General features: G+C 38.4%; 1 protein-coding gene across 2 annotated transcripts in view; it reads left to right on the forward strand.

The window, feature by feature from the left end:
• The window catches only part of LOC135484030 (RNA-binding protein Pasilla-like), a 34,664-nt gene that overhangs the window by 10,203 nt on the left and 2,045 nt on the right, over positions 1-22,416 (forward strand). The window contains exons 4-5 of one of the 2 annotated variants that reach the window (XM_064765060.1): positions 3,538-3,591; positions 21,372-21,525. In XM_064765060.1, the coding sequence (XP_064621130.1) occupies positions 3,538-3,591; positions 21,372-21,525 (208 nt within the window). The remainder of the gene's footprint in view (positions 1-3,537; positions 3,592-21,371; positions 21,526-22,416) is intronic. The other variant, XM_064765062.1, reaches the window with a different exon arrangement.

Genomic DNA, 22,416 nt, shown 5'->3' on the forward strand with positions numbered 1-22,416 from the left:
AGAACGACCAGCTCTGCTTGGTCTAGAATTAAAGCCTTGACCAATGAAAGCCTCAAAAATTGACCAATCTGAAAAATTTGCTCCATCCCCATTGGCTCCACCTGGCACTAGGTCATCTACAATCTTCCTCCACCTCCAGCGTTTGTCTCAGGTTGCCTCCAATGTTCTTTACTTGTTTACTAATTGTGATTTGTGAAGTTGCATCCATTATTTTTCCTTAAGTTGTGGTTAACATGATCATTTTAGGTGCAACCTTGCTGTTAATAAATGTATTGTCTGGCCAAAGGTGACTTTGAAGTTGGAAGAGATGTTCTATGGTTTATTATAGTCTGGCACAGAACAAGATACATGTATTCTCAAAGATATTTTATGATGATGAGACATTCCATAATTCCCTCAATCTAATTGACCTTGATTCCAATTATCAAGTTAGAATGAAATATTGATGTTTACTTCTGTTTGAGAATGTATCAATGATGTGGGGCATTTTATGTTCCTGTCCATTAATTGGGTGTAGTATCTATTTTGATGACAGGACTATCAGGTCATTTATCAGATACATAATACCAGCACATGTAGTACTGTCCAACAATCAGATGGACAGGATTTATCTGTACATTCAAACCTGGCAACTTCTTTCCCTGAACATTTAAAAAAACACTAATACTGTATCTTGTTCTAGGATTTCAGTGCATAGTCAATTGCTGTCTTTTATATTACATACAAGTTGGATATGAAGAACTTTTGACATTGTCAATTAAAAAGCATATTTCAGAACTTCATAGTTTTCTTTGGTCAGGAATATAGCAATAGCATTCCCCTCTTTCGCTTTCTATGAATATGCACTTACAACGTTTACAGATCTGACATCCAGCTGCTGTCGCTTTTTGTTCCTGAAAGATTCCTTCAAAATAATAAATCAGACAAGATGAACAATTTTACATGTAGAATTGTCTTGATTGGTTCTCTTTTTTGACCGACTAGACTAGTGTTGGTTCCAGTCCTGTGGTGGTGGTGAGCTTGGTGATGAATCGTCTGTTTATGCTCAGAATCCGCTCGTTTGATCCTCCCCAAACTGCCTTCACACTGTTACACTACCTCCTGTTCACTTTACCATACAAACTTATTTAGCCAGCCACATAGGTACATTCTCACCTAGAATATTTCTCTAGTTTTTCTGCACTATTTTGAGGTGTAGGATAATATTTCAGACGTGAAACTCTCAAATCTATTCTACTGTTGGCAAGTGTATACTTGAACTAAGATAATGTGGTCAATAGACTACAGTGTATTAACAGAGCATCTGAGACCTGGTGGAATGACTAAAACTGCTTCTTACTTTGAAACCTGAAAAGTCTCTGTGATCCAGTTACCCATTTGAAGACACCTGAAGTAGTCTACTTAGGCAGCTTCAGCAGTTGGTTGGTAAGATCTGTACCATTTTATCTTCATATTTGCCATGTTTCCTCATGTCTAGGTTTGGTGTTGATATGTGTCTATATTCTCATTTCATTCATCTGTCTCATCTCTCATGTCTTCATGCTATTCATTATGATATTCATCATGACCGAGGTCACTAACTACCAAAACTGAATAATTGAATAAAAATTTTATTCAACTACAAAATTACAAACCCAATACCATTTTTGACAAGAGTTGCGAGCTTGGTTTATTAGTTAATCCAATCTGTTCAGCAAATTTTAGACATGACTTGTCTTTGGGAGGATGTTAACTTGAAAAAATGAAAAATAAAAATTCTTATCTTTTAAGGAGTTTGGTAGTATGTGAACTTTATACATACATCAATTTTTGGAAGCTGGTCATATAGGTAATTACACGAAAAAATCTGTTCTGGAAAAAAATATTCACACTTTATAGGTGACTGACTGCCTCTTTAGGCAAAGTGTTCAGCTGATTTCAAGAAATACAATCAGGGCCGCACAATGGTCATGAGGATTAAGTGTGTTTAGAAAAGTTGTTGCCAGCTCTGATCTGATCCTATCAGATAGTGTGGTATAAAGCCTGATTTAAGAAGAGAAATCATCGATCTTCTTACTGGTTATCTTAGAATACCATGTTATAAATAAAATGTTGATGACAGAGCTGAAATCATGTCCTAAATTGGCTAAAGTCGTGAGTGGTGCAATAGTTTTTAAAGTGACCTTCTTTATCAAGATCAATGTCACTTCAACCTGACATTAAAACAAAACTGCAGATAATTCTGTTGTTTCCCTTTTGATATCATGTCAATGGTGTATTCGATCCTATTATAAGCCTGAAGTATTGTCAAAGTCTTTAGAAGCTTATGAAAGTCTTTAGATTCTACAGAGTAAACAGTAACATACATGAGCTTTGTTAAGAAAATGGCTTTCAATAGATTTCAATTAGCAAGCAAAGGTTCGATGTCATTTCAGGGCATATCATCAATAAAATAGTCATCAGCTATATAGATTACATGAAATTATAATTGCACATGCACTTTCTGTATTGTTTTATGATTTAATGATTTCCCTAAAAGATGATTGTAAATACAGGCCGATATATATGATCAGCTTTCAAAGTTATAGTCACGAGGAATGTTTAAATTCTTGGTTGTGCTGTAATCAATTTCTTTTCACAAAATTTTTATTTCATTGGTTTTACGAGGTTTCTTTGATATCAAACAGTGCAAATCACAGTGGTCAGTCAGCACTACTTGTCATGACTTTTGGCTGAAGATGGTGCATTCTAAATATCCTTTGCACCTGTTTTTGATTTTGTCCAATATTCAAATTATTTTCAAAAATTGATGGAAAGAACTTCTTTCCGCTTTTCCTTTGCATCATCGGTGGAGGGCGGCTTCTTTCTTACACAATATTTGTTTCAACAACAAGCACCCTCAGAAACCAAACCTTCCTCTGGCATCTTTTTTCAACCATACATGTCTATACCAACTTGGTTCTGGTGACCAGTTGGAATGGACGGATTCCTCTTTCATCAAGACTGGGCCAGCCCACCATATCTTATTGTTATATGTATCTGTGCACCTTCATCCTGCAGTGTGATTGGCATCTGCCTCATTCTATCTAGCCAATCTCGACTGCCCCTATTGACATTTCTTTCCAGAGAGATGTGAATTGTGTCCTTGAAAAGTGTTTTTTTGCTGTAACCAAGTCCTTTACTGTAACATAACCAAATAAAAACGGAATTGGCAGAATTGGCCTAGGTATGTTGTGAGAAAGTGAGAGTCTCCTGCTTTGAATGTACAGTGTATTCCAAAATATACCATGTCAACATTTAGGGACAGATTACAGCAAGGGCACAATTTTCATTTTGACAGACTTCATCATTTGCATATTGATGTCAAGGGAAGTTCCAGTCCCGGTCCCCTCTTGACAATGGCACGAATTGTCAAACTGTGATAGATGTTTTCCCCTAACAGGCTCCATTTTCAGCCCATCAAACCAAGATCGACGTCACTTGCATACAACAATATTGTTAACCTTGTCCCTGTGAATCATTTTATGAAGTAAACATAGTATGCCCCCTGTTCTCCAGGACAACAGCCATGATTTGTATGAGAGAAAATATCCTTCTTCCCATAGATTGCTGGTAGGTATCCAGGAAACAATTATATCAACATGTAATTGTTATAACTGTTCATTCATCTAAAAAACAATCATTACACAACTCCATGCTTTTGCAATGTTGAATTTTGAATGGTGATTTGTATTGTAACGTATTTACAGTATGAATTCAAATTGTATTGCAACAGGTTTTCAGTATCAATGTGAATGAAAAGTGTTGACCTGTTTTCAGTATGAATTTGGATTGTATTGTAGCATATTTTACAGTATGAATTAAAATTGTTGTATCAGGTTCACAGTGTGAATATGAAATCACACTTATTCATTGGTCTCAATGCATTGAAAGAGTGTTCTCCTGATAAAAATGACTGCCATCTTTAAGAAAATTCCAAATCCTCTGCCATCCAATCTTAAATGTCCAGAAATTGACCTTCAAAATCTGGTGCACTTGATCCGTTTTCTTTAGCAATGTCACCTAACATTTTGGGCATTTGGTTCTGAAAAAGTATCATCCTTCAGAAAAACCTTGTGCCATCCAGTTTACATCAAACCTTCATCATTTCATTCTGACAGTGAAACAAACTATGAAGTGTCCTTAAACCTGTGTCCATTCCAATCTAAAATAAACCTTTATTTTATACTGACGAAACTATGAAGTATTCTTAGACTATCTTTTGTCAATGCATTCCCAAAACTTGTTCCATTCCCATCTAAAATAAACCTTTATCTTATACCAGTAGTTGACGAAACTATGAAGTATTCTTAGACTATCTTTTGTCAATGCATTCCCAAAACGTGTTCCATTCAAAGTTAACATAAACCTTTATTTCATACCAAAGATCAAAGGTCACCCCTGTTTGGTAGCACATGTGACCTTAAAGGCCTACGCCGTTCGTTAAAAAAATTGATTTTGTAATTGAATTTGAAAATTGTCAATTGCTTAAATACAAGCTAAGTATAAATTCCAGCATTTCCGTTGTGTAGACTGTGTATACAAGTACAGTGGAACTTCTCTATTAAGGACACCCTCGGGACTGACCAGTGCTGTCCTTAATAGAGATGTGTCCTGATTAGAGAGGTCAAATTGAATTGAAACAACCACTTTGGGACCAAAACTAGTATCCTTAATAGAGAGGTGTCCGCTAAGGGAGGTTCCACTGTAGTATAAATACCAAGTTGCAGCAAAATTGTATTCAAAATAACTGCACTATCGCATTGTGTATTAGTGGATTTCTATTTTAACTGGACCACAAGTAATTACGAACGGTGTACCCCTTTAGAATTAATGTCCCTACACATTTGTAGTTGGGTCCGACCTAATTTTTTGACCTGTGCTGCTAAAATGAGCAATTTTTGAATGTCAGCTGTGTCCCTAACTGGGAGTTAAACAAAAAGACAAGGTGCCTTGGAAAACATTTCATCATTTGAATCCGATCTCGTGTTCCATAGGCTTCTTATGGTTTTGGTATCCCGAGGTGTTGCTATCGAATATTTCAGTGGATCATCATGTGATAGGCATTATTCAGATAAAAGACGGAATCTGAATTGCAAAAATAACAAAATGTTTCTGTTAAACAAAAATGCATGAGTTACGTACCAGCTTTGCATTCATTGGCATAACTTACTGAACTGTCTTCTTACTCTTGTTCTCCTGTTGCCCAAGGAAGGGCTCAGGATGTTTGTTAAATTCAGACTTATCGGCTGGGTATATCTTATGCCATTCTGATTGATGATTTTGCCCTTGGCCTGTCTGAAAAATATAGTATGCTGAATATTGCTAACAAAAGACTTGATTTGCAATGAGACGTGTTTTTTCCTCTAAATGTTCTGAATGATTATTAAATCAAAGTAGTCATGGGCATAATATCTGTTTGAGATTTATGAACAGCACATGAGTAAGTGCATGAGATGAAATAGGGCAAACTCGCAGAACCGAAATAAAAAAAATTCAGAAACTGGAATTGATCGATTGTCACCATCTTGGATGTCGGCATCCTGAGATTCAGGGTTTTGATAATCCTACGTCATCCACTGCCTCACAGGTTCAGACTGTCAGTCTTATTCAGGCCTAATAAGTCCCACTTTCTCTCATAAAAAGTTTTATTTTATCGGTAAATTACAAAATATGATCTTGATGGATAAAATTACTGACACTTTCTGGTGAATTTTATTAGGTGATTTTATGGAGAACTATCAATGTGGCGTAGGGCAGCAATCATATTTGCGGGCTTAGTGGTGATGCGTTAACCTCTTTGCAAAACAAAAAATTATTTTCTTTTCTATATCCGCGGTACTACTTTTCAAGATGGTGGCAACCTACTAGTTCTAGAGGCGTTGTAAGGAACAAAATCAGCACCTCTAGTGTCAAGATTGGAAATAGGGTAACATTCTCTCTTCCTGTGCAAGGAACTGAAAGTGCTGAACTGGTTGGCAGAAGGTTTTATTAAGATTTTTGCTGAACAGATTGTATTGTAGACTAATACATGGGTTGTGAGAAGTTATGCAACATTTTATCATTATATTAGGTACATGCACCAATATTGGATCTAGGGAAAACTCCTTGAATCTTCTTAATAGTCATATTGACTGGGAAATAAATATAAACTACCAAAACCTTGTTGAAGCAAATTTGTCACGAGAACACCCTGGCAATATTGTTAAAGTAATTTGCAAAGTAATGTCTTGAATTATTGTTCTATTCATATATATATATATATATATATAGCACTTTCAGAAGTAAATGTCACATCCCTTTTAGCACCTGTTTGAGAACTGCATGGCCGATTTCATCAAAGTTTTAATTGTCGTTAATCTATAATTTTGGATCTAAAAGGATTTCCTCATTTCCTTAACCATGGTTATAAAATAATTTTTTTTGTATATTTGTGTCCATGAATATCAATGTGGTGCACTGATTGTGGCATATGTTCCAGTCTGTACCATTTATTTTTTTCCTGTGTTCAGTGAAATCCTCACCTTAAATATGTTAAATCTCATATTTAAAAATCCATTGAAAAAATTATTGCAAAATGAGCTTCTGACACCTGAGTGGGCAACAGAATTTGACATACTTTTATATTAGCTACCAGGGGTACCTGAAAATTGCGTTGGGTTCCAAAATTAGATTCAAGGAAAGCAAAACTTTGAATAAATTTGCCTAGTTATTTCGCACAGCAGCCTATTTGCTTCTGAAAGTGACTAATATAGTGCATGCATTGATTCATTTGTGTTCAGAACACTTTATCTTGTTAGATACTACATTTTACTTTTGATATAAGCAAAGTTCGTTCAATGACTGGTTATGGTATATTAATCTACAATTCCTCTAACTAGGGGGAAAAGTCATACTAAGGGCACTGTAGTTTGTTTTTTTTGTCCTGATAATTGTAGTTAGTTCTTTATAAAAGCCTGATAGAGTAGAATATGGTGTGTATCCAACATGTCTAAAACAGCTGGTGGGAAAGAACAGCTACAATGTGGTTGAGAGCAACACTATGAGTATTGCCATTTAAGTATTGTTGAATGACCAAAGTATTAATAAATGTGACAAGGCGTTCCTCTGCTAAAAACAGAACCTCGTAGGCAGTTCAAGAAAATGGCCTGTGTAAGGATCTGTTTTTGGCAAACTTCAGTAACAAACTCCAGCAAAATAAATTCCAGCCGGTGATCATATGTCCACACTCTTAGAAATAAAGGATTTTGAGCTTTTAAAAACTTTTAAAGGAATTTCAGTCAGCACAAATACACATCTCGTAGAGGTTTTTCTGGATGATGATTATTGGGATTCGGAAAAACCACTGAAGAAATTTTCTCTACTGTGTGCTTATTGGTGTTGGCTAAAAACCCTTTAAGGCTTTTAAAAACCTCAAAATCCCTTATTACTAAGAATGCGGTATCAACTGCTATTCTTGAATGTTGTCTTCATAACGACTTTTGAAAGAACCACATTGTTTGTATCTGCCAGTGTTTGGTGCCGTCATGCCCAGCTGGTGAGAAACCAATTGCAATGGTAGAAATGTACTTAGGTTTGTATCTGCCATTGTTTGGTACCCTCATGCTCAACTGGTGAAAACCAATTGCAATGGTAGAAAAGTACCTAGGTTTGTATCTGCCAGTGTTTGGTACTGTCTTGCTCAACTGGTGAGAAACCAATTGCAATGGTAGAAATGTACTTAGGTTTGTATCTGCCAGTGTTTGGTGCCATCATGCTCAACTGGTGAAAACCAATTGTAATGGTAGAAATGTATTTTGGGTTGCATCTGCCAGGGTTTGGTACTATCATTCTCAACTGGTGGGAAACCAACACCAATAGTGATAGATGTGCTTTGGGTTGCATCTGCCAGTGTTTGGTGCCATCATGCTCAACTGGTGGGAAACCAACACCAATAGTGATAGATGTGCTTTGGGTTGCATCTGCCAGTGTTTGGTGCCATCATGCTCAACTGGTGGGAAACCAACACCAATAGTGATAGATGTTCTTTGGGTTGCATCTGCCAGTGTTTGGTGCCATCATGCTCAACTGGTGGGAAACCAACACCAATAGTGATAGATGTGCTTTGGGTTGCATCTGCCAGTGTTTGGTACCATCATGCTCAACTGGTGGGAACCAACACCAATAGTGATAGGTGTGCTTTGGGTTGCATCTGCCAGTGTTTGGTACCATCTTGCTCAACTGGTGGGAACCAACACCAATAGTGATAGATGTGCTTTGGGTTGCATCTGCCAGTGTTTGGTACCATCATGCTCAACTGGTGGGAACCAACACCAATAGTGATAGATGTGCTTTGGGTTGCATCTGCCAGTGTTTGGTACCATCATGCTCAACTGGTGGGAAACCAACACCAATAGTGATAGATGTGCTTTGGGTTGCATCTGCCAGTGTTTGGTACCATCATGCTCAACTGGTGGGAAACCAACACCAATAGTGATAGATGTGCTTTGGGTTGCATCTGCCAGTGTTTGGTACCATCATGCTCAACTGGTGGGAAACCAACACCAATAGTGATAGATGTGCTTTGGGTTGCATCTGCCAGTGTTTGGTACCATCATGCTCAACTGGTGGGAAACCAACACCAATAGATTTACTTTGGGTTGCACCTGCCAGTGTTTGGTACCTTTATGCTCAACTGGTGGGAAACCAACAGAGAGGAAGTAAAAAAATTGACTTTGGTCATCATCCATTAGTGCTTGGTATCTCCATGCCAAAGTGGTGAGAAACTATAAAACAGATATAGTAAAAGATGTACGTACTCTGGTTGGTTCTATTCTAACCAAGAGTAATAGTAAAAGTTCCTTGGTAATTTGATACTTAGGGAATCAATGCGTATAGTAACTATGGTTCATGAACTTAGAAGGTTGGTATGATACATGATTACTAGGCTTAGGTCTGGCTTTAGACATGATTATTCTGTTGAGTAAGAATTGCCTTTTGGCTGGTATTATTCCAACTGATTCTGTAAACAATCTGCTTTTCCTGAGGAACTCGACCATGAATCTAAGATGAACCAAGAATAAAGTTTAGATATCAGCTGATGAGTTTTGGTAAGACATTGAGTCATTGCTTCATATTCAAACATTGCTTGTCTGATAAAGCTTTTTAACTGGAAATATGATATTGCCGGTATTTTTGAACTGAAAAATACAGTTTTTTCTCATGTATAGTGGTTATTCTGGGTTTTTTTTGCTTTACCATTCTTGTTTGGTATTTCGTAGAGTGAGTTATTCTGTTGTTTGTTCCACATTTCTGTCGGTTAGGTGATATTGTGTCTGATGCAATGGCGGCAGTCTTTTTATGAAACCAAAATTATTCTTTCTTAGGGAACATCAGATAAATTACATCATAGTTTGTCTGCATACCAACATGTTTTATCCACCATGTAATGCATTTTGAAACTTAGGCATACTTTTTGTGCATTTTTGCTTCAGATTCTCTTCAGATTTTTTTGTGAGTAGAATTTTGTTGCATTAATACCAAGAATTGTGCTGTTTTTTGTTTCCTTCATGGTGTTTATGTATGTTACACAAACATAAGGTGAGAATTTTTAAATGTTCATGGTTGAAAAATATAGGATGCCTGGAGTATAGAGATCTTTGTTGTTGTAAAACTTGGGCTGATTAGGTGATATGTTCTCTGAATTGCTTGTAGTTCCTGTAAAATCATCTAGAAAACAAGACTTTGCCTGCAGACTTTCTTTTGGAAGCTTTGCGGATTGTCACCTATATCTCGATTGTATCCTATTGGCAGCAGTTGTTGGTTTCTCCATGTCCATAAGCTTGTTGCTGCCAGTAATGTCTTTCTCCTTCTCCAAGGCAGTGGCTTAGCACTAGCTTGCCAGTGCAGCGCTCACTTTACCATCATCCAGATGTACCGTTCTGCATACAAGGAACTGGTAACCATGGAGATGGGAGCGTTATTAGACATTCACTATTCCTACCCTGAATAGAAATCACCAAGGGATGGAGTATTTATATGGCATCACCCAGCACTATATTGGAACGGTGGAATATTCGATCAAACCTCTTGTTGCATCTTCGGCAGGTTTTGATGCTAATTTGATAGATTGTCCTTTATCATGTTATGTGTGCATGAAATAGATTGCTTGGGGAGGGGATGATAAGCCACACTTGGCCCTGAGTATGACATTTATCTTAATGGATCAGGATTCACTTGAATAACATGACCATTTATGATATGTGCTGAGGCGGCTGACTACTGTGTGTGGTGGGGGTTTTGTTGCTCCTATCAATATGATGACAGCCTTACAATAAGATTTCTGCTTCACGAAATTCTTCAGTTGTTCAATGTTTAGGATTGACTTGGTGCGAAACCTAAGCACAATCTTAGCTCTTTCCCAGGTAGTCATGCAGAGAGCACTTACCACAGTTGGCTGTCAAAAAAATTGAGCAGTACAATCTGTCAGGCCTACAGGCTCCCAAGTGCAAACCATAAGCTATTGTATTTCTTTAATGTGCGTAATTGTGTGGTAATTGCATGGACCCGAAAGTCTTCATCTGTCCACAATTTGAAGTGGAGGGGTGTTCACCCCGCAGAGGTTCTTGTTATTTGAAATGGCTTAGAAAAAATCAGGACTGAACAGACATGTCCGTAATGTGTAGTGTCCGCAGTGCAGAGGTATCAGCAACAGGTTCCACTGTACTTTTAATTATTTTGATTTAGGTAAGGTCTTATATTTGATTGGCCAGTGCCACAGTCAACAGTCATGACAGTAATTACTTCAATAAATTAAGTCTTTTTGGTGACCATTTGTAATATGGATATTAATAATCGGTGTTTAAATGGTAACATTGAATGTACTGACCTGATTTAAGGTTGAGTTGCATGCACTGATATATCTGCTAACGTTTCCTGTGATGTCTTAGAATCTCGCCGCCAGTTGTTACTTGATCACCTGCTTATGCATTATTTGTTGATTACGTACGCCAATGTGCAGCTGCAACTCATAGCATTTCATCAAGTGCACAAGTTATGTACCACCCAAACAACATCAAGTCTCTCAGTGATGATAGTTTATTGATACTAAGGTATTGCCCACAACCATGGTTTTATCTCTCAGGCATGCCATACTTCATCAACATAATTCATGGTTTTTTCACAGCTCGTGGTCCATACTAGCCACCGATCAAATACTTAGAGGTACTGTAGAAGGTTTTTCTTAGCCCAAAGGATTGGATATCGCTGCAAACTACATTTTGTGTTTCATGCTGCTGCACAATCATGCTGCCAGTTGGTTGTGAGGTTCATAGCCTTTAGTTCAACTTATTGAAAGCAGTCAGACACCCGTTGACATTTTACAGCCTTTAGTTCACTGTCTCCGTTTGACATCTGTCAAACTCAGTCATTATTCAGACATTGACAGCCTTTGGTTCAGTTCCTTGCGTCAGTTAGGCATGTTTTGACTCAGTCACTGTTCTGACAAAAACAGCCCTTGGTTCAGTTCCTTGACAGTCGTTGCTGCTGCACCATTATGCTGCCAGTTGGTTTTGAAGGATGCACCTTCATATGCTGCTCTTAGAAGATGGTTCATATTCTGATTCTTGTAATCACGACAGCTCTCTTGATGAAAGTCAGAGTGGGCTGTCAAGTGTGGTGCAGGGGTAAGGCTGATCTCTGCAAATTACATCACAGTCTGACACCTCGAAGGTGGCAGGTTTGATCACTAGGTAGAACAATTCCTCAGGTGATGGAGGGCGACTCTCTTTCTGACAGCATGGGTGAGTGAACATCACATTTTGAATGGCTTTCCCCAGAACAAGTTTGAATATCCTTCCTCTAGGGGACCTTGCAGTGGTTTCCTTAAATCTAGTAGAATACCTCAACTAATGGCTGTTACTGTTGTATTTTACTGTTCAATGGTTTTACAATTCAGTCAGGGGGTTAGAAGCCAGAGCAGTCCAATTATCTGTATTGCAGAACCAAGTAATTGTGCACATTCCAGGGAATTCCAAGGCAATTGATTGACTCTGCCAGCCTTAACGAGACAATTTCAAATTTAGAACATAAGAATTTTTTTTCTAAATAAAGCTTAGACTTCAGGCATTTCGTTTGCTTTGAAGCCTGACAGGTTTGGTCTCCTGCATGGCAGAGCAGTGTAATGCATGAAATTGAGCCTAGTGTTTGATTCTAAATCTTTCTTCCTGTTTCCTGTGTCAACATTTAAGCAGTCTATAGCTTTGAAATGCCACTATTTTAAAGGTGAAAGGTGTTTTTTGTGTCTTCTCCCATATCTTCTACAGACAGTAATCTCCAGAAAGTTTAACAATTCATATTTTCCAACTAATGAGTTCATTTGTAGTGGAATAGTCATACTGACCCACGAAGTGTTTGACTTGGGGGAAAATTAGTGATAAAAGCCACAGGCAACCTGGATGCGGAATAGTTCCCCCTGCCGCTAACAGTAGAGTCGTACTCTTAAAATGCTTTGTACTTTCTGGTCTTCTTGATGACCAGGAGTGCCACTCCTTTCCTTATGGATTGGCAGACAAGATTAATGGCAAGAGAGCCCATCCCTACGCTGTGGCACACGCGCCACATCGGCAATAGTCTGATGTTCATTACTAGTGAGATGACATTGCAGTCACTATTAAACAAACGATTATGTGCTGTCACAGGAGAAGCTCTCGGGTTGCTGCACTGCCGCTTGTGGTATGACTTGTGGCTTCCATGCAGGAGCAAAAATATACCAATGTCATTCTTGACTGCACGACAACATACCCACTTTGAACTGTTCAAAGACAGAGTTTAGTCTTGTGAGAACTTTTATCAAGATGTGTCGCAGTGACGAACAGAAGGAGGAGCTTCGCAGCCTAGTGCTAGTAGTGGTTGACTCTGCTGGCTAACACGCAATAGGGCCCAGGTTTGATCCCGTGGAGAACCCAGCATTGTATTTCTGGGTGAACCAGCGTGTCTTTCAAGGAACAAAAATTCCTGGCTCTTCACAACACGTACAACGTATGAAATAATTGAGGGTCTGTCGGATGAGATTAAAAGCTGTGGTCCGTTGTACCTGAGTGTATATGCCAGGACTAGTAAAAGATCCCACATTGGTGGACAGTAGCCTATAATGGACTCCATACCTCCGGCCAAAATTCAGTAGGCTTATGACACCGTTAATGATACATGTATGTATGAAGTAACAACACTGATCTCAGTAATTGTAACCCTAGCATAGAGTGTCGTCTTTACATAGTGCTTGTCAATTTTAGTATTTCATTCACAGAATCAGCTGTTCTCAAACAGGCAATGTACAAGTAATACATGTACACATTTGGGTATGTACCTTCCTGTTGCTCTCTTTGGAATTGTCATGCAACTTGGAGATGTTCACTGTTGATATGAAATTATATGGTTTTGCTGAGTGAACATGACTCAATGGCTACTGCAAATCTAGTGTATGATCAATGCAACGGCAGTGTTGTACATGTATTAAACTGAACAACCAAACATGTAGTGAAAAAACTGCCCCAAACTCAAATGTCTTGGTTGAGTTTTTGCTAGCCCTTGAAGCGGCTCTCATGCTATCTGCGCCTCATACTCCATAGGCAGTGTTCATCATAACCCTTTCCTCTAGAGCCAATCGTATTAGTGGTTCATTCTTATTGATCTTCTTCGTGTTGCTTTGATTAGTAAGCATTCTTGTATAGATTGTTTCTCCGTTCTGTGAGTTGTGCAAGTGGCGTTCCCTGCGATGCTATACGCCAGTGTGTAGAAGTACATGCCAACTGTAAGGGTATGGGATTAGATTAGGTTTATTGATTTACCATGTGATATGCCAGGCATGACCTTGACCTTTTGTCATCAAGGATATGTAAAATTTATCATTCAGGGTATGAAGTGCAATTAGTTTTGGTCGTGCATGAGCATAATTTATCGTCACCAGTTTGGTTTTGAAGGGGGTGTAATGAGATCGGAGTTTGGATAAGGGTCTCAGGTAAGGGGTTGTGAAGTTGATTGAGGGATGTGCTGGAGAATACCAGTATCGCAGAGATTGGCCAGTATTTTGATAATGATATGTCTCTGTCAATGTAAAGTTGTTGAAGAATGCTGTAATGTACCAACAATAAACTTTGACCAAAGATCTTTGATAACCAGCTAGGTGGGTGCCAAATACCCTTAGTATGAATGATAAAGTGGGTACAAACTAACTTGCTATTGCTGGCGCTTTTTGGTCGGTGTTTTTTGTTTTTGAAATTCAGAACATATCTTTTGGAAAACTGTTAAACTGAATATTAGCTAAAATATGCCCGCATGGACAAAAATGTTGAATTTTTTGTGCGGGGGTATGCTTTCCTCTTCAAGGCTCTTGGTTTATCAAAAGTACTGCCTCTCATCTTCATGAACTATTCATGCAGGTTGCATCGATCTCATGTTGGTCAACTTGTATAATCCTTGTTAGTAATGTCAATTGTCAGCACTGGAAAAAAAACCTCCAAGGGAGATAATAATCTCTTCATTATTATTCCTACTGCAGAAACAGGGTTAAGATTATTATCATATTATTGATCTTTTCTGCCTTTTTCCGTTGATCATATGACTGTCAGATCTTGTCTTGAATAGCCCGAGTTTAATATAACCTGACCTGTGGCTAAAGCTTAGTCTGCGGACAAAGAGCCAAGGAAAACAATACTTGGGATTTGTAAATGGCCCTCTTCATGCAGCCGTACATGTATACTAATGTGCCTTTGAAGCTTGACCTGCAATGCAAAAAAGCATAAATGTATCCCTGATAGAGTGAAAGCAGTGAAAAAGAAGAAAGACAGCCATATTTTTTAAGTATGTATTCCCTACTTCTAGAAACCTTATCTGTGACTGTGAGGGACATCTAGACAAAAGGCATATTTGGTAAAATATCAGCACATCCATCATGTCCATTGCTCGCCAGTGGCAAGAGACTGCATATTATCATTCCAGTATGCAATTTCATTGGATTTATAGCCGCACTTACACCACCTGAAAATAGACCACCAATCTTGGTTCGGGAACCAATGCCGCACCATCGAAAATCCACCAAGCGCTTACACCAGCGCTGCAGCTAGTTATAAAATCCGGCTACAGATGGCGCGCAAACAATAAATTGCATGCGCAGAAAGCGCCATTTCGAAAGCGACGCCTGGAGCTGAACCATCTAACTAGCTAATTGCCGATCCATTTGCGCGTACACCACGACAAAGCCGAGCTTTTAACAAGCCGGGCGAATTTGGACCATCAAGCTTGGTGGGACAAATTCGCTCGGCAATTTGTATCGGCAATGGATTGCCAAACCAATTTGTCGCGGCAATGTGGTGGTGTACGTGCAATTGGTCCACCAATATTTCGTGGTGTAAGCGCAGCTTATGTGTTTAGTAAAAAGTAAAGGGTGCAAAATTACTGCTCTTAAAAATGAAATTGTGTTTTAACTTGGGAAATCAAATTATATAATCACTCCTAATCTGACATAATCTTGCCAATCAATAGAACAGGTCTTTAATTTTTACTGAATCAGGCAAAATGTGCTTTAATTATGAATTAGTTTTAAACACTGAAACTACATGATTTACAGAATCTTCAAATCTGTTCTTTGAGAAGATACCTTTCTTTACCTTCTGTTCAATATTTCTCATGTTTCAGTGTTACAAAAATAGATGCAGAGTAAAAAAATCACTAAGTATGTTTCCTTTCAAAGGTTCACCTGAGGCAAATAAAACCAGTTGCTTTCGATATAGTAGATTATTCCTACCACTTTTAGTGGCCAATATTTGTTGTAAGTTTGGTATTAATATTGAAGCCATGTGATTGAATTAGTTAAAATTCATCAGTTTTCAAGAGATTCAAACTCTGGTGAGTAATAGTCGTGAGAACCAAATTTAAATATGTGTAGTGTTAAAAAGATTCATCGTTGGCTGTACTGGAAGCTTTCAGAGGAGATTGTTTCATGGATTGTCTGGCCTGATTGGTAGGTATTGTTTACCTGCTAGCCTTCACTCTCTACAGGAGGGAGACTCCTTGGGACGAAAGTACTGGTTATTGCTTTGGTCTAAGTAACTCAAACATGGTTCAAGGAACTTCAAAAATATTGCTGTACGTGCCACTGGTTGTTGTTTTTCTATGTGAAATTGGAACGGATAGAATTTGTTCATTCGTTAACAACTGTGAAGTGTTATCATGCTGATTGGAACCCCTTTTTTGAGAAGTTAAGGGCTTGTTCTCCTCAGTCATATGCGAGATCAAAAAAGTGCTGATATTTCCAAAACAACTGGCTATTTTTGGCTCATCGCAGGGGAGTCTATACAATACCGCACTGTCCGTCGTTGTCCGTATCCTGTTTCAAAAACAGTGGCACGTTTCTTAACCGATAGGACTATGAACATGAAACTTTGAATACAGGACCCCCCCCCCCAGGTCAAGTGACCTCTGAAACTGAATTTCGGTCCGATCTGATTCTTGACTTGACCACCAGGGGGCAAAAAGTGGACACCTAAAATGTGTGATATCTCTCTGATAAGTGACTTGTTTCCGATAAAATTTTTATGGTAGGTTTTCCTAGCCAGGATACATCACATAGCGTACGGGTTTTTGATTTGACGTAATTTCCAAGGTCACAGATGTCAAATGGTGTAAATTGGCTGTTTGAGTGTTACTATAGCACGTTTCTTAACCGCTAAAGCTACGAGTATGATCTTGAAATTTGGAACACATGGCTTGCTATGACCTATAACCTCTGACACCGAATTTCAGTCCAATCTTATTCTCGGATTGGCCACCAGGGGGCCAAAACAAAAAAAGGTAAAGAGTGCACTATCTCGCTTATAGTGACTTGTTTTCGATGATATTTTTATGGTAGGTATTCTGAGAAAGGATACATCACACATTCTAAGGGTTTTTGATTTGACCTAATTTTCAAGGTCACAGGTCAAATGGCGTAAATTGGCCGTTTGAGTGTAACTATGGCACATATATTAACTGCTAAAGCTATGAACTTGAAATTTGGTTCACATCACTCCCTACGTTATATAATCTCCGACACCCAACTTGGTCACTAGGTGGCCAAAACTAAAAACGGTAAAAAGTGCAATATCTCGCTTATTAGTGACTTGATTTTCGATAATATTTTTATGGTAGGTACTTCAAGCAATCACATGTCGTATAAGTTTTTGATTTGACCTTCTTTTCAAGGCACCAGAGGTCAATTGGCATAAATTGGCTGTTTGAGTGTAACTATTGTATGTCTCTTAATCACTTTAACTAGAAACTTGGTACACATGATCCCCTATGTCAGATAACCTCTGTCGTCGAAATTCGGTTTGATCTGATTCTTGACTTGGCCACCAGGGAGCCAAAACTGAAAAGGTAAAAAGTGCAATATCTTGTTTATTAGTAACTTGTTTTAAATAATATTTTATGGTAGGTACTCCAAGCAAGGATACAGCATATGTCATACCGATCATGATTTGACCTATATACTATACATGTAGCATGTTTCTTAACCAGGATGAATTCCTAACCACCAAATATCTAGACAGTGAGCCAAATGGCCCCTGGCCTTTTCATTAAGAATAGCTTGGACAAAAGTTTGTATCTGAAACAAAGGAGTTATCTACAAGGTGCATGTTCCAGCCAGACAAATGAGAGTACACAATTTGGTAGGATGACCACATGTGATATCACCTAGGCGACACACTGATTTCTTTTTGGAATTCATCCAAGTCGCGGAGTAAAGCCTTATTAGACTTACAGAAAAACTAATTAGCAAATATTTCAAAATTGGAGTCAAATCCTTGCTAGGATTGTCGCAAACATATCATTCGAAAGACTGGTTAAAAGAAATCATTTTTCGTGATTAAAAAACTGAAGATCAAAATGAAAATGAAAGAAATTTTAGAGAGAATGACATTTTTTCACACCTCCAATTTCATGCTGTCAGATTACTTTTCCTAAATAATGCCTTCTCTTGCTAAAGCGACTGTCTGCAATGAATAATGATATCCTGAAATGCTCAATTTTGTTTGCAAATTGAGATTACAGCAATCATGACAATGGGGATGAAATTGGCATAGTTGGCCATGACTGCAAGTGAGTAGGCCACTGATTTAGGCAGTGAGTGGGTTTGATCTGACTGAGGCAGTCTCATCCCAGCAAGGGCACTCTTGAGATGACCTGTACTGATCAAAGCGGACAATCCTCTTCCTTGGCAAAAGAATGTGTGTTATTGTTTGTGCCATTGTCTGTTTTTTGTGATATTGTCTACAACTAAAAAAAAAAAACAACACAAGCCTGCTTTTTGAGTGGAAATTTTATACACTGGTAGTCTTGACCGCAGACAAGTTGCATTTTCTTGTGCATTCATTTTCATGTAATATGATGACAGGAAGCTAAAACGTTACGAGGGCAACATGAACAACGCAAAAATGTTACGCCTGCTGGCCAAAAAAGCCATGACGTCATAGAAAGGTGTTTCCGGTGTTCAGCCACCTCTCACAATTCAGAAGATGCCAAAACTGTTTGCTGAAGCACCTTTCAAACACGTGATATGTGTCACTCGATTATGATCGCACATGACCAAAATTGCTTGTTTGATGTGGTATTGCAGATGCCTGTGACTAAAATCAATGCATTGTGCACTTGGTGAATATTTATCCTCGAAACTGTCTTCTGTGTCTTATCAGTGCATTGAAGACTTCCAAACTGTTGAGTTCATCTTTGAATTTGATAATGAACTAGTGTGGTAGACTATCAGACAGCAGTCTTCTAACAGCATTTCTTTCTTGGTGTGTGATAGATGAGATCATATTCCACCAAGACAATACTTAACCTGCAGTTATCATGTTGGTTCTCGCTTTGCCATCCCTAAGCCAATTCTACCTATGTGTGCATTCACCTTCACCATGTTCCTTTAGACAGCTAGAAGTGCCTTGGTTGCTGAGCACGTTTTTCTGCCAAAAGTTTCTTGCTGATACAGTGAGGCCTTTTAATCCAATGTTACATATCTGATCTCATAACTGTTGATGGACTATACCTCTGTGATCACAAGTGCCATTTGAGTGAGTTCTGAATACAAATGGCCTAAAGCTGATGGAATAGTCTGTAAGTAATTATTCATTAAGTCAACATCTAAAATCAAGACTCTGTCCACAATTGTGTGGGTATTTTGCCACCTAATTGGTTAATGAGAAAACATCTATGTCATTGTCAAGCCATCAAGGCTTTGAAAACCACGTGTGATTGGCATGTCAAAGATGGATTCATTGCCAACTGTGTTGACTGGTTATTCCTGTTATTTGTCTTTCCAAGTTATGGGAGGACTTGATTGTAGTCTGAAGTGACTGGTTTTTGCTGTTATTTGCCTTTCTAAGTCATGGAAGGACTTGGTTGCAATCTTCACTCAGCCATCTGAGGTGACTGGTCATTTCTGTTATTTGCCTTTTAAGTCATGGAAGGACTTGGTTGCAATCTTCACTCAGCCATCTGAGGTGACTGGTCATTTCTGTTATTTGCCTTTTAAGTCATGGAAGGACTTGGTTGCAATCTTCACTCAGCCATCTGAGGTGACTGGTCATTTCTGTTATTTGCCTTTTAAGTCATGGAAGGACTTGGTTGCAATCTTCAGCCATCTGAGTTGACTGGTCATTTCTGTTTTTGGCCTTTCTAAAGTCATGGAAGGATATTTCAGTTCTTTGCCATTCTAAATCAAATGAAGTCATGGCAGTCAAAAGATGATCAAGTACAATGTAGGTGTCCCATGTATTGCTTTTGATGGTGACCTATGTTAAAATGTGCCTGTTATTGCTGTGTGCTTGAGTTGTGTTGATTCCTGGCCTCACGAACGGTTCCTGAGCTACCATGGATCAAGTATTGGTTGATGGTGTATTGTGCAACAGTTCTGTGTTGTCCTTGAGCAGATGATGCTTGGCTATGTAACACTCAAGTGTTGTATTATTTGAGCAGGTGATTGCTCTCCTTTGCTAACACTCCATGGTTGGTTTGTTGGAACAGATGATTACACTGCTTTTTTTGTATAACACCACATGGTTGGTTTGTATGAGCAGATAATTGCACTGATTTACAGTACAACACTCCATGGTAGATTTGTATGAGCAGATGATTAATACACTGCTTTACTGTATAACACTACATGGCTGGTTTGTATGTGTAGATGATTTCATTGCAGTATAACACTCCATGGTAGGTTTGTATGAGCAGCTGATTAATACACTGCTTTACTGTACATGGCTTGTTTGTATGTGCAGATGATTTCACTCCTTTACAGTATAACAATCCATGGTTGGTTTGTATGAGCAGATGATTCATTTCACTGCTTTGCTATAACATGCCATGGTTGGTTTGTATGCCAGGGATGCAAAGCCTATTTTGGCAGATTCTGCTCAGTTTACTGTTAGCTTTCATTACACTTGGAGTGTGTGCTCTTGTACATTATTGGTATGGTATTGATCTGAGTGCTGATGTCATTAACCCTCTCTGCCCCAAGACGGGTGGGTGGTTTCCATAGTTACCAACTGGGATCCTGTGGACAGGCTGTTGACATGTTGCACAATGGATTGTTTTGGTGATAGTTGTAGTTACATATAGACATTTGTAATGTTTGTTGACTATTTTTCCTTACATGTACATGTAGGTTAAACTTAGTCTTTTGGTTTGGGACATGTCATCAAAAACCTCACACCACAAAGTATTTTTTACTTACTTCAATGTAGTATCTGACAAGGTTAGGATTTTTTTGTCTCCCAAAGCAGTTATTTTGTCAGTTCATTTTCAAAAAGTGTTTACCTTGTTCCTAGTTGACCAGATAAGATTATTCCAATGCATCTGACAGTAATGGCACATAGGAATGAGGTAAAAACTTACAGAAACAGAAAATGCTGTGTGTAGCTGATGTCATTCCTTTGAAATGAATATATAAATGTTGTAAATATATAGGCTTTTCTTCAACTTGTTGGGTATTATCATCCATTCTGATTACTTCTACCATCGAATTTGATCATCCATGATTCGCTTTCCTAAGTTCCTTCCATGGTATTGCTTTGGTTTTTCCAACAAACACTTCAACATCATCAAACTTAAAACTATTTTCGTGTCTCCTGCAATCATCATCATCCTAGCTTGATCTCCCGATGTTGTTTACAATGTAGGTAACTCTAAAGCACAAAAAAACCTCATGAATTATTTTGAAACTTGTTGCTTTCGAAGGTGACCTTTCTTAAAAAGGGGACCTAGTCAATCTTGCTGGAACCTGTATTGCTTGTTCAGTTTGTAGGTGTTGTGTAGCCGTGCTAATGTGCCCACCATTGTTTCAGGTGAAGATATTAGTGCCAAATAGTACAGCAGGGATGATCATAGGTAAAGCAGGCAACTATATAAAAACCGTAAAAGAGGAAAGCGGAGCGTACGTCCAGGTATCGCAGAAAGCCAAGGATATAAATCTACCAGAAAGATGTGTGACTATATCGGGTAGGTCTTCCTCTATTTGCATGCTTGATTCCTTCATGGGGATGCAAGATTTGAAAGTCATATACCTACCTAGTTTATTAATGGTGGCTAATAGTTGGAATGATCTGAAACAGGAATTGACTACTTCTTGCGTGTTGAGTTGGATAAAACTTTGAGGACTTTGATTTGCACCCAACATAAAAAAGTTATCTATTTATTTAAGGCTCCTGCTGGCTACTTTCCTCGTTTGCCATGGGAAAGAAAAGTCTGTTGGGCAATATCGTGTTGATAAAGCATACTATTATCTCCAACATGTGGCAATAATACAGTAAAATCCTTTCTAAGAAATTGGTGATCAGGCATATGATTTGCATGCAAGTCATAGACCTGATCCGTGTCGTCTTATAAAGAATTTCACAGTGTATTCATCCTTGGCGCAAATACTTGCCAAACTTGCACTCATCTTCCAAAAAATTAATTGGGGCTGACTCGGCGAAACCATTCTATCCCTGGCACATAGATCAGCCAACATTGGCAGTGTTTCCAACAGGATAACATTAAAAGGGACGCGGGGCATACAGATTAGTTTTTCTAATAATCAGCAGGCAGAAAGGGGACACATGCCAGCCAAGAGGTCAAAGTCCTCAAAGGAATATTGGGGTAGTTATTCCGGTCTTCCACTAATTTTAGACCGGTAGTATGATTAACATCCGTCACAACCATTGAACATTTTCATGGAAGAGTTGTTGTGGGTTTTGTTTGGGCATCTTTACCAAAATGCTTCCAGCCACTACATTTGCATTATTGGTTACCTGAGCTTCCTCAATAGCAAAGTGCTTCTATTCCATCTATTTAACCAAAAGTTTTTCTGGAAACTTCTGCAATCAGAACATGCTAGCTTGTGCACAATTT

The sequence above is a fragment of the Lineus longissimus genome, chromosome 3 (assembly GCF_910592395.1).
Source record: "Lineus longissimus chromosome 3, tnLinLong1.2, whole genome shotgun sequence".
Classification (NCBI taxonomy): domain Eukaryota; kingdom Metazoa; phylum Nemertea; class Pilidiophora; order Heteronemertea; family Lineidae; genus Lineus; species Lineus longissimus.